The sequence below is a fragment of the Manacus vitellinus genome, unplaced genomic scaffold (assembly GCF_001715985.3).
Source record: "Manacus vitellinus isolate BGI_N305 unplaced genomic scaffold, ASM171598v3 scaffold_10_pilon, whole genome shotgun sequence".
NCBI lineage: Eukaryota > Metazoa > Chordata > Aves > Passeriformes > Pipridae > Manacus > Manacus vitellinus.
In genome coordinates this window covers 11,137,000-11,164,140 of record NW_021938838.1, presented here as the reverse complement: position 1 = coordinate 11,164,140, position 27,141 = coordinate 11,137,000, and the positions used below count along the sequence as shown (strand labels likewise).

The 27,141-nt window shown below is 38.8% G+C and overlaps 1 protein-coding gene across 1 annotated transcript in view; it reads right to left on the bottom strand.

Annotated features, from left to right (window-relative positions):
* Window positions 1–9,436: 9,436 nt before the first annotated feature.
* Window positions 9,437–27,141, bottom strand: part of NKD1 (NKD inhibitor of WNT signaling pathway 1) — a 111,640-nt gene continuing 93,935 nt past the window's right edge. The window contains exons 7-10 of the mRNA XM_018084957.2: window positions 21,960–22,107; window positions 20,862–20,946; window positions 17,096–17,226; window positions 9,437–16,394 (exon numbers count right to left, since the gene is read on the bottom strand). Coding sequence (XP_017940446.2) covers window positions 15,820–16,394; window positions 17,096–17,226; window positions 20,862–20,946; window positions 21,960–22,107 — 939 coding nt within the window. The 3' untranslated portion in view covers window positions 9,437–15,819. The remainder of the gene's footprint in view (window positions 16,395–17,095; window positions 17,227–20,861; window positions 20,947–21,959; window positions 22,108–27,141) is intronic.

Sequence of the window (27,141 nt, the reverse complement as noted above, 5' to 3'; positions counted from 1 at the left end):
AAGCACACAGTTCCTCTCCCTGGTACAAAATCCTTTGATTAACCAGGCTCCCTTTATTGGTGGAAGGGGCCAGCCCTTTTGTTGTTTTGCTGCTGGGAGTGTTGCTTGTGCTATTTCTTTAAGACTCTTCATCAGATGTGGTTTGTCAGGAACATGCCTAGACTGTAAGTCAGAACAGAGCTCATTTTCTTTGATGTGCATTTGTAATGTGACTGCTCCAAAAGGAGGGGAATGAAAACTTTGGTCACACTGTTAATCTGCAGGAACTACATTTTAAGCAACTGGATTCGCGTAGGCTCTGCACGTACTGTAGTGTCAGCTACTCCTTTCAAACAGAATTTTATCAATAATTGGTGCCAACACAAGAACATATGTCAAACACTTAACCACACCCAATTCAGCAAGAATGTGTTTAATCCAGACTTTCTGCTATATTTTCAGTTTTGGACCTGAATTTTTCCAAAATGACACATATAGCTACTCTAATCTCATTTCTTGCTGTATTGTGCTCAAGACCAGCACAGTTACCACGAGTTTCACTGTTTGGCTCCAGTGTCACAGCTTTTGTACTCAAGGCTTTTACCCTTGAGCAAGTGTTTTGCACACCGAGAAAATCTGAAAGTGAAAGGGTTACACTTCCTTGAAGGTCCACTTGAGTGACTATGAGAAGAGAGCCAAAATGGTAATCAGATCCCTATGAGATCATATTGAAAGCAGCCATGCCTATTTCACAGAGTCTTCTGATGTTGCAGGGGCCTGTAAAACATTTAATCACTGGAGTTTCAATAAGTTGAGATTTGTTGTGAGTACTGTAGAGAGCACTCTTCTTAGATAAAATGCTGCCTCGTAATGCTCTTACAGCTACATGAGCCAGAATGCAATCGAATATCCATGGTGATTTAGCCTTGCACCGTCATCCCAGCGAAGGAGATGCAGGATTTTAACAGCTACATAGCAGTGGATTAATATAACTATTCATTACAATTCATGGAAGGCCTGATCCAGCTTCTGTCACAGTAGAAGGAAAGATGCCATTTGATTTTGCTGTGAGTTTGGATGGGGTTTTGTGTGTCTAATCCTGTAACTGCCCTCCACTGCCACAGAAGCTTCTCCAGGGCTCTCTATTACTCTGCTGCCCAGTGGCACCTATACAGCTGCCTGCCTGCTCTTATTACTCAGTGGAGCCCAGGTGATGCTAATTCTGTCAGGCAACTAAGCCTTAGTACAGAGGGGTTTAATAGCTAAACCTTGTCTACCTTGTTTTATTTTATTCAAGCCTGTGAGGTTCTGACTGACCTCTAATTTAAGTTTGGCATAAACCATGTTGATGTCTGTCTCTGAAAGAAGTATTTGAAGATGGCTCTGCAAAAACTCACAGATGTGACTGCATGTGGATGAAACCTAATCAGCTTTGCTGACAGGGTACCATCTCCTCTGGCTCAAAGTGTGCAGGGAGCCAAGAGACAACCCTTGCTAGCCAATCTTCACCAAACAGGAAGCAATCGTTATCTAGTTAAGCTTGCACCAAATAAACCTTTTATTAAGCTTATATTTTGAGAAAGCCCTTCTCCACCAATGGTATGGTTTGAAACTTACTTTGAAAGACTGAGAAACCAAGCTAAAACAGACCAAGACTAAAGAGCAAATAATTGACACGGATCAACCCCAAAACCTCTTCTGTTCTCTTGGAAAGATCCAAACCTATAGACTGTCAATGGAACATTGAAGAAAACTGAAAGATAGTTTATGCCTCTCAAGTGCTTAAAACAAAACAAACACCTGAGTCCATTTTATGGTACCATTTCTGTCTTTGCAATCACTACTGAGCAAGTTTGTAGGTACCAAGGCTAAAAGATGGTTCAGTATATGGTTATATTGTGTTCTTTCTGCCTGTACAATCAAAATACACATTAGACAAAAAAACAATAATTACCTGGCATGCTAGAGCCAACCACATAAAAAGGGTGCCTCTTACCAAAGAACACTGAGTTTTCAGAGATGGTTCCTGAAATATGCCAGGTTTGAAAATGGAAGCCTCAGAGCATCAGTCCTTTCCCCTTGGCTGACAGGCACTTGCATAAGAACAGAAAAGGCTTTCCAGCAGATATTTTGAGTGTCAGGGGAAAAAAAGTACTCATGAATTAATGTGGATTTTGAGGAGAACGATATTGCCTAAAAATACCATTGTTAGTACAGGCTTTTTTGACAGACTTGGCAGATTTTTGCAGCACCTTCTGACTGTAAAAAATTGTGTGTGTGACTTAACCATTTTATTTCTACCTTTTGGAGTTTAATCTCTGTCACTGTTGCCCTCTGCATTCAACTCCTCTGAGCATCCAGTGCTCCTGACACTCATTGTTATTCTGCTCTCTGCTTTCAACAATATTCCAGTGAGATTCTCTCCTTGTCAAAGCACTGACTCAGTCTACCTTAGAGAAATTGCCTGTTGATCTCTGAGACACAGGTGAATCTTTCTGGTTTCACTATTGTTATTAGTTGGCCAAGAGTGCCAGGATTAAAATGTTTAACAGAAAAAAAGTGTTCTCAATGTTACTTGTATCACTTAAAGAAATCTCGCAATAATTTAGTGTTTTGCTGTGCTTGAAGGTTGAACATTGAGTAATGCTTATCAGTATCACATTCACTTCCTCCCCCCAGCTTTGCTGCTAGTGCTCAAGTCCCACTCTATAGCCCCTTTTTCAGGCTGCCTATCAGATGTTTTTGAAAAGAAGTGTTTGGAGGTATAAGGATTAGCCAAGTGAAATCCTGTGTGATCCCTTTGTTTCCCAGGTCAAACACTGAAAAGCACACCATCTATAAGCCATATTTATCCCCCTTTTTTCTTGAGCCCAAAATAAGGCCTGGTCAAATCACCATAAATATTCTCATTAAGCATTAGCCTATTCTTAAGGAAATAGTTCTCAGTATCAACTCAGTTGCAAGAAGCCCTTATTAGTTTTGTAAAGCTGTATAGCAGCAGACTAGAGACAGAAAGGTAAAGGAAGCAGATTAAATTCTCAAGCAGCACTGTGCCAGTTTAAGATGCCTACATCTAGTCACAAACTATGCCCTTGTCTGCAGCAGCAGCAGTCACTTCTCTACCAGTCTGGATGCATTCAGGCGAGGGAAGTTCTCCAGCCTGAACAAACCTTATTTCTAGCCATGGTTTCATGCAGCCCCAGGACTTTCTAAGCTGTAGCCAGCAGGGATTGAAGCACTCCAAGGCTGGGCCACAGCTTCTGCTGCTCCTGCACTCCTTCCAGCCTCCTTGCAGTCCTGCCAAGACCCTCTGACACCCCACTAAGTTGCTTGAACACATCCAGTAGCTCCCCAAGGGAAAGACCTTCCCTCCCTGAAATCCTTCCTCATGTTAAAAGACTAATACATAACCACAAACAAAAGTAGAGGACTAAATACTGTGCATTTAATAAGAATAAAAAGAATCACCAGAACTATAACAATGAGACCAGACCCCAGCACAAGGGATTGGGATACTGGAAAGGACAGGAACACCTGTTTGCTGCACACCTCAAGGCAGTCTCTGCTGAGAAGCTGTGGGAAGTAACTTCTTGATGTTCAGAAGTTTATCCTGCCCCTTAAACACATGCAACACTGGCTGCTGTCAGAACTGTACTGCTAAGCTAAAGTACCTGCAAGCATTACCTATTTTGGTAATATTTGGTAATGCAGATTTGGGGCCTTTATGAGGCAAAGTCATCTCCAGAAATTTCATAAATAAACCTGCTCATTACTAGCCTAATTAACTGATCTCATGTAGCTGCAAACCCTGGTTAAGGAAACTGGTCCACTTCCTCCACAGTGGCAGATAACAAGCAGTGATCCAAATACTTCTGTCAAATATTTCCAATAGCTCTGAAATCTGTCAGAAAACAGTGGGTATGTTGTATTTTTTGCTTGGCACTACAACTATAGTGCATAGTACCACAGTAACATCACTCTCATTTACCCTTCCCCAAATGGACTCTTGCAATTAAGGGAGAAAACCAGTTCACATATCTTTTTAAAGACCTAAGCACCCTTCAAACTATTATACCCCTCAACTTAAAAATATTATCTACACAGTATTCTCCTTACCTGAGAAGCTCAGAAGTAGGAATTAGATGTTTGAACTCCTTCAGCAGTAAGAGAACAAGGAAGAGAAAAAAAATCAATCTACTGCAAGTGGCCACTATAGGATATTGGAGCTGAAACTCTTGCTGTTAATTGAAGTACTATACTGTATCAAACAAAATGATTAAGGACTTAATTGTATCTAACCGTCTATTGGTAGAATTTTGAAAACCAATCATGAAAAATATATGAGCAATTTAAGCCCTTACTGTAAAGAATTATAGTCATTTAATTGAACTCATCAACAGCACAGCAGCATTGACAATATGTTCTGTATGTTCCAGTGAGCACTGACAGCTTACAGGACATCAGGCCTGTGCATGAAGATGTAGCTTTGTTGACCCATAATTTCCTCAAGGAGTCAGTTACTTGTGGATTGCAGTTAAACAAGTTAGGGTTGAGCACTTAGATCTCAAAGAATGAAACATGGGACTGTAAAAGTATTAAAACAAGCACAACTTGGAAAGAAAGGTCACAATAAAGAAAGTGTGTTTGTATCTTACAATAATGTCAGTACTGGTGATGATGAATGAAGTAACCATCAATGACACTACCTTCTGAAAACTCCAGGTTTGAGCTAAGAGATTAAGTCTGGAATTAAAATAGAATTAAATTTAAGTTTCAGAATTCACTGGATGCTGTACTGGAATAAAAGAAAACTTGTAGTCTGCCCTATGCTTCTAATTGAAGCAGTTTAGCAATGCAAACTTAGAGCTGACCACTACGCTTTCAAGAAGGAAAGAAAGAGCATCTCTTCACATTGAGCATTTTCATCTTTCAGTCTGAGCATCATTACAAGCAAAAAATTCAAAATTGCCCCAGCCCCTCAAGCTTTACAACTTATAAACTGCAAAAACCACAGCTGAGCCAAGCCTTTCTCTCTTGGAACTTGCTGGAGCGGCTCGTGGGATTACTGCCCTAAAGTGTCCCTTCTGCCTCCTATTGGAACATAAGAGACTTTGAAACATCACAAATTCATTTTCCACGTGGAAGATGATTTTCAGATTAATTTTTTTCTTCATGTTTATCCTTAAGGTAGTTTTCTACTCAGAACTCTGAGAAAAAAAAGGGGTGGTGGGGGTATGTTCTGGTTCCCATGCAGTCTACATCAAAAGTTACCAGGGCTACAAACCAGTTAGCAAGCAAGCTGACAGACCTAACCAAGAGACTGCTGGGCCCCCTGAAGGAAAAAAAGAAATGACTGCAAGACATCAGAAGAGGAAAAATAAAAAATTAAAGTCCATGGTGTTGTGCTAAGCTGGTCAGAGCATGCCCACTTCATCCTATTTAGGGTGAAAGTGTCTAATACTATATCTGACTGGAAAAAAAAAAAAAAAAAGGAAAGAAACTAAATTCAGAAGTTCTGAACATTTTTCATGCTTTTCCCCTGGCAGTCAGTGCTGCTGACTGGCCCCCTTGCAGCCATGGGGAGCCACAGTCACTCCCTGGCTGTGCAATGGCCACCACGAGGGCGGCATCGACCGAGCTCGGGGTGTGAGGGATCCCTTGGCAGCCACAGCCAGAGACAAATCAGGCGGTTATTTTCATCAAAGTGATAGAAACAGAGTTGATCAAAACAAGCAGAAGGCACTGTTCTGTTTGGTCTGTACACTTTGTACACTGCCACTTGGGAACTTAATTAGTCCACATGCTTCATGTTTCTATCTTTAGTCTGATGGCATGCAGCTGTTCTTTTCAACATCGCTGCCTACTGCCCTTGCCCTGCTGTTGGGGTACGGTTGTAAATAGAAGAGGCGGGATTGCCTCAAGTTTAACCCTCTGCCAGCTTTTGCTCATTGCCTAAAACAGAATATTTTGGCCTAAATCATGAAGTTAATTTTTTCATTACCTCAGGGGAGTTCTGTCATGTGACGGTGGATGGAAAGGAATCCTGTGGCCTCACAGTGCTCATCCCATCCTACGGCCACCCTCCAGAGCCAAAATGCTGAAAAAAAATCAACTCTTTTAAGGGCAATCATGCCGGTTGGAGAGAGGGGGAAGCATTTTTGAGTTATTGCCAGCATGAGGTGAGGGGGCAGAGCTGGTGCTGCTTCCCACCTCAGCTGAGGTGGGTTTGGGGCAGAAGAACAAGCCCTGACATGAAGAATGAGGGAATGTAGCTTATTTCAGGGTATTGAGGCCTGGCATTTTCCCCAGAATATCTCCTGCCATGATAGACAGTGATTAAGATTGTGTAAGGATTTAGGAATAAAAGAAAAAACAACCAAGAAGTGAGGTTTTGATGGTCTTTTCATATGGAAACAGGAAAAAAAACATCTACTGAAGATTCCCAGCTGGCCAATGAAGCCAATATTAAGGAAAGACTCAGCAAGAAGCGTGAGCTCCCACTCCTGGTTGCCTCTGTGTTCAGCATCAGGATAAGCCTCAACACCCCTATTTATGGAACAGGAAGAAGGACAAAGCTGGCTTTATAGTCCGAGACTGCCAAGAGGAGAAGGGAGTGCCCCTATGCACTACATGCAGTAAATGAGGGTCTTCAAAGTCCTGTCTCTTATGTCATTTCTTTCACAGAGTGTCACAGCCTTGGCCTTTCAGCTGGGACATTCATATCTCCCAGCTGGAATGCAGTTGGCATCCCCAAGCCTGGCTGTAACCTCCCAGTTCAGAGAACAACTAATTTTTCTGAGCAGTTAAGAAGTTACACATTCATCCTGAGGTTAACCATATCAGTATTCTCCACCTCCTGCCTCCCCCTTCCCATTAATTTTTGTCTCTTGTAATCATTTTTTTCTCATATCCCAGAAATTCCTGCTTCACTACCTTGACAGTGATGTTAACATCAGGTGTTGCATATCATGCCACACTCATGCATTTTACATTCCTATGACATGGCAGACTTTGATACAATTACAGCTTGGCTACATATCTTAATTTATGTTACAATATTGCTGTAGTGATATCGGAGACAAATGTTTAATTCACAGAACCTCAGTTTCAAACTACAGTCCCTGAATGCAAACAGCAGACTTCAATATATTTTCATCAATTTCTTAGTTCATAAAAATCAATTTTTGTAGAGTTTTTACACTGTACATAAAAGACTGTGGCATCAATTAGCCTTAATTCTTTTTTTTTTCTTTTTTGGAAACCTCTTTGTAGGAAAATCTCATATTTCAGCAATTTGCATTATCCACACAATCTGCTTTGAAGTTCTAAGTTATGGTAAGAAAAGGATCCACTTATCTGCACATAAAAAATGTTCAAAGCTTATAAATTCCCTGAAACAGATGTACATTATCATTGGATTTGCCTTTCTCTCTTTGCTGTTGCATGGCTAATAGAGTTTCATGTGCCCCCTCACATCCTCCCCATTTAGCATCTTTTCTCTACAGAAGCATGCACCCTACTGTGCCAATCCACACTTCAAAGATTTCTGTCTATCTATTAGAAACAAAGCACAAAGTGAGAACATATGGCCCCTTTTAAATTTCCCACATTTAAGTCAATATCGTTTCTTTTCTCCTTTGGCAAAGAAACATAATAAGGTTTATCTTCTCCCTTCCTAAATCTGCTGGCTCTCTCAGACTGCTTGTACCAATTCAGCAGTTACTTTGCAGCATCAGACTTGGCAGCACATATGAAAACAAAATCTCTAATTTTTTAAATTGCTTTTATTTCTTCAGATCAAGAAGATGCATTTAAATGATGAAAAAGGACAAAATGTAACTGCTCACTTTCAGATAAGTGGATTTTAAACCCATGAAAGGGCACAACAGAAAGTCAACAGCAAAAAAATTGTCTTGTTCAAGTTATTTTCACGGTGACATCTTTCCAAACTGACTAAAGGGATGGGAGAGCATTCTAGAATCTAAGGCCTTACCAAGTACAAGCACCTGCTTGTCACACATCCCAGATATTCCACAGAAACCCAGTGTACTGGGATTGAAGGGGAATGATTAGACACTGTGAGACACTGATGCCCCTCTTGAGGAAAAGGGACAGTTACCTGTCTCAGAATCATTTTTCCTCCTAGGTTTTCTCTGTTGATGTCACAGACATAGTGAACATACCTCTTGTGTGCTGGGAAGAAGAAATTTTGGACCATTTCTTTGGAGTAACTCCATCCTGCACATCCTTGGGGAGACGAGTAACAGGGCACGCAGGATGTTCATGGTGAGGTCTCCTGTTCAGAGAATTGTGGGCTATAGAAGAAGTATCTATATATGAACAAAGGCTCCAAGTAAAACAAACTTCATGAACTATTGTTAGAGAGATCAGCAGACACATAATATCCCGTGAATGCTGAATTCCTGATTCAACTATAGGAAAAGGGGCTGCAGTGGTGATGTTTATAGCAGAGGAAGGTATGACAGTCTTGCCCTGCTCCCGAAAACATGACTTGCTCCTTTAATTCATAGTTATTAGCTAAAATGACTCCATGTTTCAGACTCATAAGACATCAAGATTGTAGTCTTTAAATTAATTGATTTTAGCATCCATTTATTAGACAAGGAAAGTTCTTATAAAACCCTGTCCCTGATCAGTGGAAGCTAGGAGTGTCCCAGGACCCTGATTCCAAGAGAGAGTAAATTGAAGCACCTCTGCTTACATCTGTTGATCCATTAAAGCTGCACAACGTTACAAAGTTGCCATTGAAACCTATGGAAGTCACATCCACAGATCCACTGAGGGTCTGGCCTCATTCAAACAGCAAGTTGTGACTACAGACATCAAAAGTAAAAAATATTCCCTGAGAAGGCTGTAAAGAGACAGGAGGAATGCGAGGCCCACAGTGCTGCATGTTGCTCCACCTCATACTTTCGCACTTACTGGAAACTCCAAGTCTCTTTAATTGAGCTTTTCCTCCCTTCCACTCCTTGCAAGGTGAGAGGGTTAATTGCTTTGGACCAAGACATTACAATTTTTGTACTCCTGCTTCCTAATGGCACATTGAACATGCAGAAATGTCGTGTGCACACCACAGAGGAGTCCATACAGCACTCAGAGCAAGGATGAGAATAGCTCCAGACCTCCCAGCCATGGATATCTATAAAGCACTGTATCTACAGCTTTAAAAATCAGCACTGGCCAAGTGAGACCTTAATGCTAATTGCCATAGCATTTCACTGTTTATCTTAGTTGAACTAGAGTTACCAGTCATGGTTGTTAACAACCTCAAGTGGCACTTTATTCATCTATCAACAGTCTTATCCTGTGAACAAGCAAGCAAAGAACTATAAACACCCACTCCAAAGTCACTTTGTAGGTTTAAGCTGAAGCCCACAGAAAAAGGCTATTCACAGACTGTCAGTGAGAACAGACAAAATACAACCTCCAAACAAGATTTTAATCTACAAAGTTTTATTTGTCTTTTTAAACTTGTAAACCATAAAAAGAGCTTATCAAATATCTGAAATTAGTACAAGAAAAAATGATGACTCATATAGCAAACTGCATTTGTAAGGTCCAAATTCCAAGACATGCATGGGGCTCTCCTGGCTTCCATTTATGAAGCTGAGGACAAGTTTGGCCCAGTTTTTTAGGTGTTTCTTTAGAAAATTCACAAAGCCTCAGCGTGCTATACTTCGTGAATAGAACAGAACAGGAAGGAACAAGTGTAAAAATAAGCACTTAGCACCAGAAGGATCTGAACCCCATATCTTCATCCACAAAATACAATACCAAAAGAGTACATCTCTTAGTTGGTAGTAATTACATCTGCTTTGTCTCTACGGACTAGGCACTCGAAGGAAGACACAAATCCCACTTCATAGACGTGTCCTAAAAACCAGAAAGCGCAGTGCACTTCATTGCCAGCATGCCTGATATTGTTAACGTTTGCCCATTGCCAAATTTATGAAGCCCCTTAAATATTATGTCTCCAACATTCTTAGAAAAAATTCTGGAACTTCCTACTCTCATGCCCCCAAATGAGACAAGCCTAATGAGACAACCAACAGGCCCAGTCTGCCATTCCTTGTGATATAAAGATTATCTGTTGTGTCAGTAGATTTCACAGGCATATTTTAGCTAGTGCTTAGTGTATAGAAAAATCAGGACAAACAGCAAAGCTTTGGGTAACATTTGACCAACTTATTTGTGTTTGTAATCAAAGAGAAAAAGAAATGATGCCACTATTCAAAACATGTTCTAAAGAATATTCAAAGCATCTGTAGAAACACCTCTGCTTATAAAAAATTTTCCCTTGGCTCGGACAGGGACTCAGGAAAACAGGGCATCATTCCTTATTCTGCCACAGCCCCAGTGGTGACTATCTGCAACTTTCCTTCCTTGTGCCTCCCCCTGTACACTGGAGATCAACCTCTTATAGAAAGTCGTTCAAGTTTTCCCAGTGAAAAGCATTCTATGAACTACTGTTGCTATTTTATAAGCAATAAATGTACCATAAGAGATTCAAAAAAGTAATATGAATATAGCTCCTCCATACAGCATTTTCCTGCCTCTTGTGTGTCTCCCCCAGTCCCTCTGTTGGACGTTTCTATGCTATCCCTACATTTCTCAAATCTTTCTGTCCTTCTCTTTCCAGTCTTTCTTCACAGCTCTAACCCTCACAGTAATCTGCCTGAATAGTCCTTAAATCCTGCTATTTAAAAAAAAAAAAAGAAATTAGAAGACTTCATCCATATGATTCCTGTAATTTTATGGTATTTAGAATCGAATTGTCTTGAATTACATAAAAATATAAAAGTAAATTAAAACATCATTGAAAACCTCATTATTTAGTAATTATAATCCAAGCTTCAAGTAAGATGCAGTTCAATGTCTACTGAATAATTTCAGTATAAAGTTATTTGCTTTTCTATGTCTGTTCCTTTTAGACCATTTTGGGTAAATTTTAAATGTGCACACAACAACACAAAAAGATCCCAAAACAGCCCCTTCAAAATCAAATCAACTCAACATCTGTCAAATATGCAAAGAAAATAAATTATTATGTCATAATTTGAGGCTGGTTTTGTTGCTAAGTGCATTAGGAAAGAAATCTTCTTCCAGAAGCTATTTAGAAAACACATTAAGTTTAATTTTTATTTCATGGATTTTCAAACATGTTTCTGCTTGGTACATTTTAAAAAAAGAAGTCTGACAACTAACAGGATGCTGAATAAGACTTGGTTCCCAGCAAAGCCATGAATAAGTCATGTTTGAAAACATATTTTCAGATCTTGATGAATTGCATCAAGGTAATTAAAGGTGAGACATGATTAGTTGACATGTTTCCAAACATGAACATTCTTGCCTGTACTCCAGGCAAAAATTATGGCGAATGTTTTTGCAAATTTTCTAGCATGATGAATTTTTCTCAAGTATAATCTAGGCCCCAAGGGGCCCAACTTTCCTGTTAATTGGAATACAAATGAAATCTGTCATTCAATAATTGAGGTACACAATGACATATGGAGAACAGTATGCATTCATCATATCTGTATATTTATGTGGCAACTTGTAGACAGTCAAGCATACACAGTACTGATCCCTTTTTAAAAAAACACCTCTGTCAGAATCCATCTTGTTCCACTCACTAACTTCTGCCAGAGGACACACACACAGACACACAGACATATATATATACACACACATACTTGTATCTTTAAGGTACTTCTCCAGCTAAACCTTGCTATTCTGTCCTCATGATTATAGAGGTCATATACTTGGCTTTTTAATTTGATATGGCCCTAAGGGGCTGGTCTGCCAATATGCCAGGAGCATCTGTACCTCATCATCCAAGGGTAGAACTGGGTCTTCATTTCTAGCAATGATTAAATGACATGTGGATGTTTCAAACACATTTGGAAGTGTCTTGAAGTCCTCCAGTGATATCAGTATAAAGCACAGTATTTGCTGCTAATCTTAGTTAATTTACCAGCTTGATATCTTACAGTAAAACTTCCATTTAATATTAGCTACTACAAACCCATCAGCAGTAAGATGCATAAAAAATAAATACTGAGATTACTGGCTGCACATTATGTAGACTTCAAACCCACCTTCCTGGAATGAAATTATAGGCTCCCTGCAGCCAGTGGGAATCTGGCAGTCTTGCCAGAGATTTCACTGGGACAGAGATTTTACTACACAGCCTTAGCTTAGTTTACTCCATATTAGGTGGTCATGAAGTTGTGAGAAGAGCTTATCAATCCTTCTTTTCAAAAAACTGTCTTTCCCAGAATTGCAGCTGGTAGAGGTGAGCAAAATTTTTCCATTGAATTTTTTCAGCAAATAGTGCAAATTTTGGGATCGGTTTTGTTTTGCTGAACTGCCTTGTGTAAAAAACAAAAAAGTCAGTGGAAAGGCTGGAGTTTTCATCTGAAATGACTTGATGTCACTCCATTTTACTTTTAAATAGTAACAATATACTCAACTCTGATATTTTTTCCCTTGAGAATAAAATGTTTTTTTAACCAGAAACAAATTTATTTTAAATCTTGATTCAGCTATAGTTTTGAACAACTTAAAATAATATTTTTTTTTTAAAAAAAGGTTTTCAGAATTAATAACAAGATGAAAAGTCAGTTATTCAACACAGGTCTAACAGCAGGGGACAAGAAATTTAACTTTGAAACTTGATAGCTTAAATATAAAACCAAAGCACACCCAGTCCATACGTAATTTCCTGATCCTGTTCCCAAAAACATTAATGTAAGCTCTTTCATCAGTGGGATCTGCAAGCACTGAGAGTAACTGCAATAAGCCCCTGAAATCCACAACAAGAAGAAGGAAATATACTTTCTGAACTAGTAAAACTTTAATTAACAGGGGGTTCTCTTGGCACAGTTTTTGCTGTTAAATAAATAAAGCATTTAGTCAAAACCATCTATATTTACTATACAAAATACTGAAAAGCAAACATATTTAAAAGATACGGAAATTTAAGGTTCTGTGAAAAGAATCTGTGCTACATGTTATTCACACTTAATGCACATAACACAACTGCAACACAGTATTTAGATACTGTATATTCATACATGGCTGGTGTAAAGGTTTAGTATGGGGATGCCACGTTATTAAAATGTATTTTTGTTTCACAGAATCTGAGCAAGGCAGAATTTGTCTTTTGAATCTCCAAACATAATAAACCTAAACAAATCAATGCAATAGTCAGTTGTGTTCTGTTTCAGAGTTTGCTTGGCACAGCAAGTACTGCACACCTCTCAATCAGATGGGATTTTGTTATTGGTGCTGTTATCTTTTCCAGCAAAATATCTTTGGGTGAAAGAGCATTTACACTCCTTTGCTTCCCTTTCTTAGAAAACCTCACAGTTCTGAAAGCACTCGAGTTTTCCAGAATGTTTTCTGGTTTTCAGCAATAATCTGCATTTAAAAAATTGACTACAATTTCCACCTCTCAGCCTTTCTGGCATATGATCTACTGAAAAGAGAACAGCTTTAATTACTCCTTCAAAACAAATAGCATGGCATCCCTTCTTGGATGGAATGTACACTGTGTGTTTGCATGCGGTATAATGTAAGTCACTTGAATACATCAGACTTTGTTAACACTATAATATAAATAAGCTTATTCCTTCTACTAGACATATAAATGCCTTTTTTTTTTTTGCAGTCCATAATTATATATACATTGAAAAAGAATGATACACAAGCAGCAAAAAAGGCTTAGACTAGAACAACTCAGTGGTAACTAACCAAATTTGTGGCCTTTTCATATTTTCAACACAGAAAATTCTGCATATAAATATTTTTGGACTTTAGGAATTTTAAAATAAACAGAACAGTATAGTTGTCACACAGATCAAACACATTTTAAAAACATTTTGTTAAATTTAACAGAACGTGCTGTTGACAGCTAAAAAAATAAAATAAACCAGATTTTTTAAAGAGGACAATAAGTCTAAATATCTGCTGATCCAGGGAGACAAGAGATGGACCTAATTACCAGGAAGCAGTGATTCTATTCAAATTCCATGAAAAGGCAAGGCTTTCCAATGTTCTTTAAAAGGTGATGTCTCCATGTTCTTAGAAAGGACAGCATCCCTCTAAAACTGGTCAGCAATAAGGTAATACCCCATTTTGGACTGATCAAAACTCTAGTCAGAAAAAAAAAATACCCTAATCATAAAGGGCTTATATCAATGTTGGATAGTTACATTTTACAATATATACTATTGACAAAATACCACAACATTAAAAATAATTAAAACCGAAAGAAAATATGTTTATAGAACAATTATGTTTCCGTGTAAGAGTTCTCTACTTGAATGTTCCAAAAGAAATGTAGGTGTTTTCAGTCAGTTTCTGCCTGCAAAATGGTGATCTGTACAAAACCCAACTGAATCTATTATAAATCTGGGCTCCAAAGAAAGCAAAATTTGAATGTACTGACCCTTTTCTTTTTCACTTTTCCAATTTGCTTTTGACCTTCAAATTTCTCAGCAGCCATTAAGGTCTTGCGAGTGTGGTCTCATTCTCCTTCATGGAATGGAAGCCCTTTGATATGGAAAAAGTAGAAGAGGCCAGAATGATTGTGAATGACACTTTTTGTACATGTTGAATCATCTCTAAAATGGGAGAAGCACAAACTGGTAGGTGCTTGGGAAATTTAAATTGGAGGCACCAAGAAAATGCCATGGGATATGTTTCCAAAAGGTCACTGTTGTGGGGAAAAAAAAAAGTTAATATTCAAACCACAGATTTCTAAAACACAACAAAATGTACCTGAGAGTGTGCATATTTATATATATATATTTATATTTATATTTTATATATATTTGCCAACATTTAAAGTGAGAAAGTATATTTTCCTCAATTCTTTCTCAAAACAAAGAACTGTGGATTTAAACAAAACAAACCCCCCAGTCAACCCCTCTCCTTCTCAAACCCCTATGAATGATACTTATGGCCCAAGCACTAAAGTCTAGTGATGCTTTGGAAAACCCCATTTCACATCCTCCTCTTTTCATATGGTTACCCCAAACAGAGTGGAGAATAAGCAAGAGAAAAAAAAAAAACCAAAAATAAAAGAAGTATATTTAAATATTACCCAGTATATAACAGACTGTACTTGTGTCAATGAAGAATCTCCAAGAAAGTAAAGTGTGAGTCATACAAACGTAGCCCTGTTGACAAGTTTAGCCAATATTTCCTCGTAATTAAGATAATTTGAAAGGATGTGAACACAAACAGGCTACATGAACGCAGTATATTAAATTTCCCCCCTGTAGCACATTACAATCAATAAAAAGAAAATAAAATCTGAATAATACTAGAGGTAGCAGCTGTTTGTATTTTCCATTATCTGAGTATCTCTGGAGTCCAACTCTTCGAACATTGCTCCCCTGATAAAAGGCTTGTGTGCGATCAGCCGACATACAGCAGAGTGGTAAGCTAGATGTCTGCAAGAGTGTTTGAAGTATCTTTCCTATTACAATGGAAGTAGTACTTGTAAAGAAGTGCGTTGACGACCTGTATTAAATCACAGCTCAAAAAGCTATGGCTGTTTGCTGTTTTACAAGCCACTTACAAACAAAAACAAACAAAAAAAATCCACAAGGTGTTTGAGTAAGCTATGCGGTTCCACAACACATAAATAGGGTAAGTTTCAAGAGTTCCATATAACCTCTAAAATATATGCAAGCTGAATATTAATGGAGTAATAATAATATTAATCATAGTAATGCCTTAGTTCTGGTATCACAAGAATGCATTTCCTTCATGTGGGATGATTCTTGGAGGATGTTGGTGGGATCTCTTCTATGTCTGGTAGAAGTGGTGGTAGTGGTGGTGGTGCTCGTGGTGGTGGTGGTGTTCATGTCTTTGTATCATTTGTCCAACTTGGCCTTCATATAAAATGACTGTGGGCAGGTCTCTCACATGTTCCTTTTCCACAACTGTCCCTGGAGACTGGAAGGTTTTGCACATTTGGTGATTCTCCTTTGCCCTCTGCTTATGCTTCTTGTGAATCTGTTGAGATTGCAAGGGAAGGTAAGGTAGATTCTGGCCCACCCGTGCACTTGGGGAAGCCATGGGCATGGGCACCCCTTGAAAAGGTTTATTTCTAACTGCCCTTCCAGGATGCACAGGGGCCACATTTTTGCCCTGGGTTTTGGGAGACCTCACAAAGTGCTTGTTTGAGTCCTGGTTCCGGAGTCTCTGCTGGATTTCTGCAATCTTGGCATACGAACTTTCAGCCAGATTGATGTGGTTTGGATCCACCAGTTGAGATTTCCTATGATGAGCATGGAAGGTTTCAGGCTCATGAGAACGGGATCTAGTTTGATTCACAATTCTGCCTGGTGGGTCATGTTTTTGAGCTGCTGGAGGAGATCCTAGGAAATAATAAGCTGAGTTAGTCATCTAGTATTTCAAAGTTTTAATTAGTAGCATGCAGTTGGCAGAACAAATTTTTCCTAAGGAAGTGAATGCAATTATAGCTGTCTAGATTAATTACATTCAATTATTTGACCAGTAAATAATACACACACAAATATATATCTATCAATAGAAGAATGAATGTGTGTCTGTGTATAAGCATCTTTACATCACCTTCTCTTGGTCACCAAAATAACTGTGAGTGGAATAGTAAAATCCTGGCAGAGGGTAGGGAAAGGAAGGAAATCCAAATCTCTTTAATTTGGGGACAGAAGCCAAAATTCCAGATATGAACCCACATTCTTCTATTTTTGGGTCAATAGTGAGTACAAAATATGTGCTGGTATCATCTCGGGAACAAGCTCCAACATCCAAAAGTCAATCCTTGCGTCACCCATAGACTAAATAATTTAGATGTAAAGATTGTTCTTCTAGGCTCACCTCCAAGTTTAGCTACACAAACAAGTACATCAAAGCAGCCTTGCAGCACATTGGCCATCCATTGTGATACCACCTTCACCAGTAGTTATCTTGCAGTATTCACTATTCCTCCCAGTAAGTCACTACAGACAAATCACACAGGTTCACAATTCTCTGTCCCTGATATGGAACATGCAACTGAAGAAAGAAAAGATGATGAAGTTGTAACATCAATTACCTGGCCCAAACTTTGATGTGTAGTTTTCTATTCCTGCAAGATCCAAATAGTGGTTTCTCCTTTCAATGTTCTCATCAACACAGTGACGATAGCACCCACTTTGCTCTGGATTGTTCTCACTCTGGTGGTATCTGTCAGCAGGAAGTAAAATTACTATTCAGCAGAACTTCTTTAAAGTTGTTATCACCATCTGCAAACCAACAACTAATGGCCCCTTTGAAGTGACAGGAGTTGCTCACAAAGAAACAACAAACGCTTGAAATTCTGGATGACCGTATTTGCTAAATCGATAGGCCTGAACTGGCTGTTCCTTCCCCTCACATAAATCAACCCTGATGTTGCAAAGCAAAGGAGGCTTTCAAATTGCATCATGTGTGCAAAAACAAATAAAAATGCTCCTTGGGTTTATTACACTTTGTCTTAGGGCCAAACCATTCAACTGATTCTCCAATTTGGACATGCCAAAGAAAATCTGCTGTTTGATTCACGACCGTTCCCACCGCTGTCAGGAAGCACTGGGCTAAGACTCATGTCAGATAAATGTTCATGTGTATCTGCTTCAGAAAGACAGGCAACAGCACAGATGTAGGAACTAGAGAGAGTCTGAGAAGAGAAGGTGTTGGTAGGACACCCAAAGGTAAACTGCTTTCCAAAGTATGATTAATAAGGTCAGATCAGACACCGGTTTTAGAATCTCAACTCCTTTTCCTGCTCAGCTTTGCAATTTTATTTATAGCAGAACTATTTCCTGAGAATGAATATCTGAAATACCATTCATTTATGAGGCAGAAAAAAATGAGGCAGAGGTTTACAGTATTGTAGCCCATAATGCCAAACAACTTAATTCAGTAATTTAAATGGATGTCTGCAAATATGAAAATATTTTCAATATAAAGAACAGGATAAGCAGAAGACTCTTGATTAAGTTCCTGCCTGTCATTCAGACAGTTCAGTCTCCAAGACCACAAGATTGGCTTTGTGCAATTGTGCTGATGTCAACCTAAGACCAGAATTTGGCCTTCTATCCTACACCAGTTGCTAAATATGGGCTCTTTACTGTATGGTGCCCAGTACCCTGCTTTGAGTCTATTAACACATTTTCAAGTTTCCAGAGGCTGCTGATCCCAGAGAGCTTTGGCACAGCTTTCCTGGTCTAGCACAGTACTGTTCAGGGACTTTACAGAACTGAGTCCCCCCGTGTCTCTGTCAGACACAGGTCTACAGCTTCTTTGATAAAAGTCGCAAGACTTGACCTACCTGGAAGATCATTTTTGCTCTACTTTGATAGAGGTAGAGTCTCCTGAATGGAGGAGAGTCTGCCTGGAAAGCAGGTAAGCTTTAAAGACTCTGAGTCAGCTTTGAACTCCAGAAGTGACATGGGGTACTGTCAAAAACAAGAGGGAATGTCCAGATATTCTTTATATTTTGGACACATAGCCAACACGGTACCTTTCCTGCCTCAGACACACCTTTACAGGTTGTTACGCTTTAGCAGGTCAACATAAAAGGTGTCTGGGGCTAGAACCTGTCTAGTTGAAGTTGCCAGGCAACTTCACCTACAGAAACCATTGGGACTTGCACACATGTGCTGAAGACAATGCACAGTTCACCCAGAAAAAACTTCGTTGGGTTTGATCCAACACAATTAAGCAACACTGTATACAGCACTGTTGGAAACAAAGTTAACAGGGAACCTGTTTTTTTGTTACTGTAATAAATTCAATCTCTCATCAAGACAGCCAAGAAGAACTATGCCAGTACTGCCTCAACCCTACACTTTAATAGCTTTCCTACATGCGAGATGACGTTCAACAATATCCATGCAAATATTCGCAGCGAAGCAATTATACACAATTATACACTGATGAGAGATGTGCTCCAGTGTCAAAGATGACTTCAAGTACTTCTGAGAACTGAAGTGTCTGGCGTCCAGCCCCACAGTGCTCTCTTGCACACACATGGGAAGACTCAGGCATGCATCAACCACGCATCAAGAACTGTGTAAAAATACACAGCCTTGTTACTGGTTTGTTGGTTTGGTTCAGTTTTGGTTTTAATAAAAAATGGCATCTGCTGAAGTGCTTGTGGAGTGTATGAAAGCCCTTTCTAAAATTCCCACGCTGGAGTGTCATCCTGATGGTAATAAGCACACAACAATATATCAGGAAAGGGGAATAGAGCAGTGACAGAGCACAGGGCAGAAAAATTAAGGGACATTTCCTGAAAGCCTCACTTACGCAGAACATAGAGTTTAAGTCAGTCAGGGAGAACTAGGCTATCTAGCCATGAATCTAGCTACTTATCTTGATACTTGTATTAGCCCTACAGGTGAAAACTCCTGCCTGTAGCTTCCAGCAGATGAAAAATCTAACCCATCTATCTCCCAACCTTCAGGATAAAAACATTTCTATCCATTTTATCTTGAATATTAATCACACCTCGCCTAGAATTCCTAAGTGACTGAATTTGTGAAATGTGTGCACTTCTCACAAGTCCTCATTGCTGCTTTCAAAGGGGAAGACTCTGCATTAATATTGTGAGATTCTGATGCGAGTCTCAGCAGCTTTCCTGAGGGTTATCAACTTGGCCAGGCTGCACAAACATCCCTGGAACACACACATGTGAACAGCACACTCTTCACTCTGTCCACATTTAATGGGATGTAATAAAAACTGTCAGATGCTGACCATTGTCTGATGTTGATCTGCTCAGACCAAGATACAGATTTGTTCTGTCTATGAAGCCTCCAAGCAAAGGGATGAGAAGGACAAACATTTTGTTCCAGCATTGGATGTTTCCATGACTGTGGATTTATTTGGAAGTGCCTGCCATTCATAGAAACATTACAGTTGCAGAACCAGGATTTTAAGGTGAATGAGAGGGAGACTTCAAACTGAAAGGGGATTTTTGCACTAAATTATCAAACAAAAACAGTCTATTAAATTCACACAGGGCAAAGCTTTGCTAATGGGCAGAGGGAATCTGAACACCACAGCTGGGCCAGCAAGTAAAACCATTCAGTTGCACAGAAGATTTTGTACAGAGCTGCTGACAGAAGATTAATAGTAATTTAACTCTTCTTTTAATCTCAAATTTAATTGTACTGGGATAACTTACTAGCATTTTTTCTCTATCCAAAAAAGGGAGGTACTATTCTCTTGTCATTTTTAGTAAGACTGAATACTTCTTCTCCTGATAAGTTCGTTACATATTCGGACAAATATCCCTAAAACCAAGGAAAGCCAAAAATGTGTGAGTTTGGGTTTTGGTTTATTTTTGTTTGTTTGTTTTTTATTAATTTGCAGCTGAAGAAACAAATGCAATGAATGAGTCAATGTCATTTCTGTAGCATTTCAGCAAACGTTTCTCTCTGCCTTAGTGTGAAACATAAAATCTTAAAACATATCAAAGCTATACACCAAGAGGACTTGTTAGCTCTCTATTCTGGTTATGACCTGGCAATCAAGATAGACCTGTGTTGTGCTATAAACCTCACTTATTTGCAGATGGCATCTAAAAAGGCAATACAAGTCCTCCAAGGAGCTCACAGAGGAAGAAAATGTCAATATTTTTTGCTTTTTTGTTTTGTTTTACTATACAAAGTATCCACCCATGAAAGCTGTTCATGGTTCCACAGTGAAAACTCCTGATATTCCTCTATTTTAACATAATTTTAAAAAATAAAATGAACAAGCAAGAAAGCAGTGGTTGAGGTTTCCTTGGATGTGCCCAGTGCCTGTCAGGAGTCAGGGTTCTCTCCCCTTACCTGAGAGAAGCCCGCTGCTTCTTCTCAGAGCTTCTTGCTTCTTCATTAGCTTTGTTTTCAGTTCTATGCCTGGCACTCTGCAAATCTGCCAAGAGAAAGTATATTATTCTCACATTACTGTTCCTGCTGATCAGCATAACTAACGTGCTACACTGCAAACACATCCTTTCCTGTCGGGAGATCAAGATGTAACCTACCATGTCATGTAACCTTATCAAATGTGCTCTTGTCCACACGACAGATTTTAAGCAGATATAACCTTGACTGCAGGATATCAGTCAGGGTTAGGCTGCACACCATGTGGCAGCCCAAATGGAGCCACATTCACTCTGAAATGCTTGTCCCTCAGGAGGGCTCAGCAGTTTGCAACTCAATGCTGTACTAACTCATCACATAGTTCCCCAGCAGCGCAGATCTGCTTATGTCTGCACTTGATGGAGTGGATGTATTATTAAAACTGAGGTAACAAGGTTTTCCTTTTAGATGAGATGCCCACATTTTCTACTGAAGTGTTACTTTAAGTACTTTGAAGTATTTCAACCTAGTACTACTTTACCTACTGAAGTAATCATGCTGATACAACTATTATTACAGTGAATATAAGTTGGATAAGCCATCAGGGTATAAGCATTTTTATAATGCCAGCACAAAAAATGTGCAATTTTTATGCATAGATTCATATATGTTACTTATGCTTAATTTTTTATTTTTACCCAAGAGCAGTGACAGCAAAAAACATTTAATATTGCTACACCTGCTTCCATACAAACCAAGCACTGTAATATCAGCAGAATTAGAGTGGTACCAGTGAAAAAGGCCTTAAATCTGCCTTGCAGTACACAAAGACAATTACACAACATAGGAGTTACAAGAAGCAATCAATCAGGAGAGGGAACCCTAATTTGCTAAACTGACACTCAAAGGAATGGGGCAATTTTACACCCAAGATCATAAAGCAGGTTCATGAGGTTTAAAATACTGCACAATTATTTGCCTTTATGCATGTCTTCATTTGTATTAACAAAATACAGAGACGGATTTTCAAGGCACTCTAGAAGTCTTTTTTAATTTTTCCAATGGTTGATTGCACATCCTTACCAGTATGATTTAACAAGATACTCTTTTTCTTCTGGCTGCCATCTGGTGCCACAGTAAGTTTCACTCGCAGAGTTTTGCTGGAACTGGGAGAATGATTTACTGATGCATCAACTACCTCATAGATGGTGTGAAGCAAGCTGGTAATATCCTATAGTTGGAGTGAAACACAAAAAGACATAGTACTGTGAAAATGGCATGAAACCCACAGCTCTGATGCTTACAGCTATTTTGGACTTGGGAATAATAAATGCTGAAATATCCTCAGAAGTCACTGAATTTAAAAGAGTTCAACCTGCACAGAACCTTACGATCCGTATCAAATAGACTCATGAATTGGGGCAAACCAGATCAAAAAAATAACAGCAACAAAAGATATTCAGGTTTCCCAACCTGTGAATCAGCAAAATGGTGTTCTGCCTTTTCTTTGATTTCAACAGAAGCCAGGACTAACCATTCACACTCCACTAAAAATTTAGTACACATGGCCAAAACAAATACAGAAATTGAAGGAAATCTTGGACATTGCAGTCTTCCTACTTTTTTTTTTTTTCCACTTGGGATAGTTAAATGGTTCATTATCTAGAAGAATACCACCAAGAGAAGTTGCAAAACTCTAAACTTTATGTTTGGAAATAAATGATGTCTGAATGTCACCCTACCATATGTGTTTTGGGGTCTAGCTTATTTTGCAAAATCCAAAGCAGTTATAAACCTATATTTTTGAGCTGCAAATGTTATCCAGTTGGGCCTGTTACAGAACATTCTTCACAGACCCCTTTGAAGGCAATGGGATGTGAACAAACACTTACATGTCTGGCTATATCAGAAAAAACACCAGCCAATTTTAACAAGCCAGTTGTTTCAAACAGGAAAAACAGTTTAGTAGCTGGTGATGTTCAAAAGTCTCTCAGGCTGACCTAATGTAGCCAGGCTCAAATAGAGTATTACCTTAAATTTCCAAAATAAAAAGGAGATCTCTTGGCTCACTGCTTTTCCTCAAAGTAATTTTACCCAAATTGATCTTGGGCACCAACCTAAGGCCAGAGCATTCTGATCATTGTATATTCTAAAGAGCCCATTCAATACATATCTAAGAATTTCTCCATGCTGGTCTTCCTTTTCCTTGATCTATCCTAGGACCTAGGCTTTTTCCAGATGCCTGTGAGCACAAAAGAAATATTTAAATAATCTTTTGTTAAGTATAGCTGGTTCTGAGGATTAAGAGTCAGGTCTATAAAAACCTCTACAACTTTTCCTTTGCCCAGGGGTCACACCTCTTAACAATGGCAGCTCAAAGTTTAGTATGCCCTAATGGGTCCCAACATTTTAGTAGTCAATATACTACACAGCCCTCTTTATGTAACCAGATTTAAAGGTGACACAGAAATATTAATTTCTGCTCATACAGAAATACTGAAATAGGGAAATACTGAACTTCTGACCAGGACAAATGATTTTACAGTAGATGATTTTCCAGCTCAGTGGGCAGAATGAGTAACTAAATCCCAGAGGGTCCAGATTTTGTCTTAACATGTACCCTCTCTAACTTTCTGCACTCAGGGGAGTTTCTCCAGACTTGAGAGTTCAAGACAATATATTCATAAAAAGAGAGCAGAATTTACAGTCTCCCACTTATTTTTCCACTGATATTTTTTTCTACCATGACTGCCAGAATCTCTCTATATGGGCTGTTACTACCATGTCAGTAGCTGCTTTCCATACTCTTGAGAACCACCATCTAAAGCTTGAAAGAGGGAAAGACAGCTCCATGAAAATCTGGTGGATACCTCACAGCTCTTTAACACATCTCACTTCTCCCACTTCCATCCTTATTTGAAACATAGCCAGACCTCTAAATACACACAGTCATATCTGACAGCCAGCTTGGAGGGCTGGATTTTTATTTTGTCTATGAGGAAAACCCCAAGCAAGCACATTAACAAACAAACAAATCATATCTGCTGTTTTATTCGCCCTCCATAAATCATGTTCTAGGAGCATTGTGCTATAATCCTACACTTGAATAAGCCAAACCTTCTCCTTCAGCAGAATACTTAAGCACCATGTTTATTCTTAACAGGGCTTCATGCACTCAGCACTTGGGTGAATGGAGCTTTTTTCATACATTCCTTAGCAAATGTTGGTTAGCCAACGTGTCATCTTTCCATACAGGGCTGCTATCAAGAGTTTGTCAACTCTTTCATTCACAATAATCCGTCCTCCTTCCTTTTTCAGCTAGGACAGATATTTTTAAAGCACATGTACATCTAGTAAATTTTCACTTCAATAGGCAAAGACAAAAAGTCTCCCACTGTCCTTTTACACGATTTTTTTCCCCAGAGTTGAGGTCTAACTTGCTAACTGGCTTAAATCTGACCCTTGTGCTCTGTGAGGGTCTTTCCCAACAAGCTGATTGACTCAACAGTTTAAAAAGTACTCCCAAAGGCTGTCATGGAAGGCCAGATGCAGCACTTGTGTGACACATAGTTGGCAAGTCAGAAATATGTGCACACACATATAACATCAGGACAATCTACATCTCTCAGCCAAATAGGCCCAAATGAATGTAAATTAACGCCCAGGTTGTTGAAGAGACTGCACAGAGGAATCAGGACACCTTGTGGACTTACACACTGCTGCCTTTGCATTTTGTTACGTGTTTAATAACAGCTTTCCTCCACAAGGATCTGAACTGCTCTGCATTCTGGCACTGGAGGAACGTGGTGGTCAGACTGGATATGCACCAAGATCGAGGTTAGGGATATTCATAAGTAACCACTTAATGCTCATGCTGATCTTTTAAATACTGACAACAACATATTTATTACAGGATTCATTTACTTGTGGTCCTGATTTGGGGTTGGGAATTTCAGCAAACTGACAGTTCTGATTTGTTCAAACAAGGCTTCTTGGGTCATTCTCTGCTCTGTGTCATCTGCCAAGGTCCTGGCTCAGCAGGTACCAGCTACAGGGCAGCTTGAATCTCCTATTGCTTCCCCATTATTGCTTCTCAGCTGTAAAATACGAGTTTCTGAGGCACTAATCTACTAGGAATGGTCTTCATCAATGAGATTTGAACTGTGACTAAAACTACCTTCTCACAGCCCTGTTTTGGCAGCTAATATGGTCATGGTTTCTTGTCAAATTAGTAGCAATAAACCATTAAAGTATATGTTGCAAACTCTGTATTTTACAGTTACATGTATATTTACCCCCCAAAGTATTTTCATTTTCCAGTAGCCTGCCAGGAGACTGAGGCAATTAATGTTTCCCTTGAAAGTTGTCCCACACTGAACATCTGTAATTAAATTCCTTATAACCTGCCCAAATCCATTGAGTTTACCTTCCACACACCAGTTTGTGCATTTCACTGTCCACAAGAAATTTGGCAAAGATCAAGAACAAAAGCTAGTTAAATTTTCCTCTCTTCTGAAACACCCACCAGCACATTTCAGAGCCCACCTACCAAAGAATTCAACTTTTCTCTAAAGTGGGTTATGAGTTTCACTAGTCATGTGATTTTGCAACTGCTTTGCTTAATACTGCTTGGCACTTCCCACACAAAAAAGTTCATCCCACATTTCTCAAACTTGCTCACTTTTTACATGAAAAATAAACAAGAAGAGATTTTTCAGTGTTGTCCATGTAAAAAAAAAATTGCTTTCTTTTAAATGAAATGTACTTTAAACTATTTTTACTTACAAATCATTGTGGATTTTAAAAATACTATATTACATGGGTAAAGAGAAACAAGAATGAACAAAGATTTCTCTCCTTCATAGCAAATGGATTATATTTAGAGGGGAAATATGCTGCATGACTAACTTCTGAAAGGCTTCTAGGATGCAGAATTTCTGCTGGGATAGCTAGTTTAATCAAGTACGAAAACTGAAACTATTATATTTATCCACAAAGGAGAAAACAAACGCTTGCTGGGTAGCAAACAGCCAGCACGTGCCATAACCAGATTTATTTGTGTTTTGCTCATTGAACACCGGAGTTGGTTTTACCAGGGTAAAGTATTTAAGCAGTGTTAATCTGCATGTTTTTCCCATCCTATTTTATCAAGCAGATAGTACAACAAAGTATATTAAAAAGAGCAATTTTAATAGATTGCCAGAAACATTTCCATTAGAAATATTAAAAAATGAACAGTTAAGGCCACACATGCGTGTTACACTCACACATGTATCCACAGAATACTTTACAGATCTCTAGTAGGAGATTAGCAATAATTTAGAATATTCAGAGAAACCAATGGGTCTGAAAAATGAACAAGAGCACTGAAGTATTCCTTATTCCTTACAGAAGTTATGTGACTGAGAAAGTCCCTATTCTAGGTATTAATTTGCATTTCTAAGGAATATTAGTGGTACAGTGACAACCTTATTTTTCCCATATTAACAAAGCTTAGCATCATAGGACTAGCTAGCAAACTAGAGATTCTGTGAAAGAAACTAATAGGCTTTTCTAGTAAAATTAACAGAATGAGATATTTGCACCAAAAAAAAAGGCCTAAAAAAAACCCCCCAAACCACCAGCCTCCCCTCAAAAACACAAAACACCCTAAAACCCCCCATGAGTTTAGAAACACTGAAAGAAAACATTCAGTTCGACTCCTTGTAACTTGTCTGGGAGAGAAGTCTTTGGCTCCCATTAAAACCAAAAGAGAACATCATATTTTCTTTTAATTTTTCTATCTGGCACAAATCCACCAGATCTGACAGCTGAAATGATGGCTACTCTGATACAGACAGGCACTACTCCTCTGCCTGTTGGTTCCATTGCTCTTTCTATATCCTGAGTTAATATGATGTTGACAAACACAGTGAAAAACAACAACTTTCAAGGTAAGGCTCAGGCTGATAAATGGTAGCCCCAAAAAACCCAGTATCCTTTCTCAAGTCAACAATTTGGTGTTGAATTCTGAATGCAGATATAAACCTCAAACGTTTTCATTCATCAGAGGATATGAGCAAAAAAAAACTAGAAAGGGAAAGAACAAGACACAAAGGAAACATAAGAGAAAAAAATTGGGTATTTAATGTAAGATACAAAGAACATTTTTAGCATTAAAAATACATGAAGAGAAACATCTATATCAGTTCATTACCTTTCCCTTGGAAAAAGATAAATACAAATGTCTCATTTGTACTTTGTTTGTAGTCTGATTTTTACATAC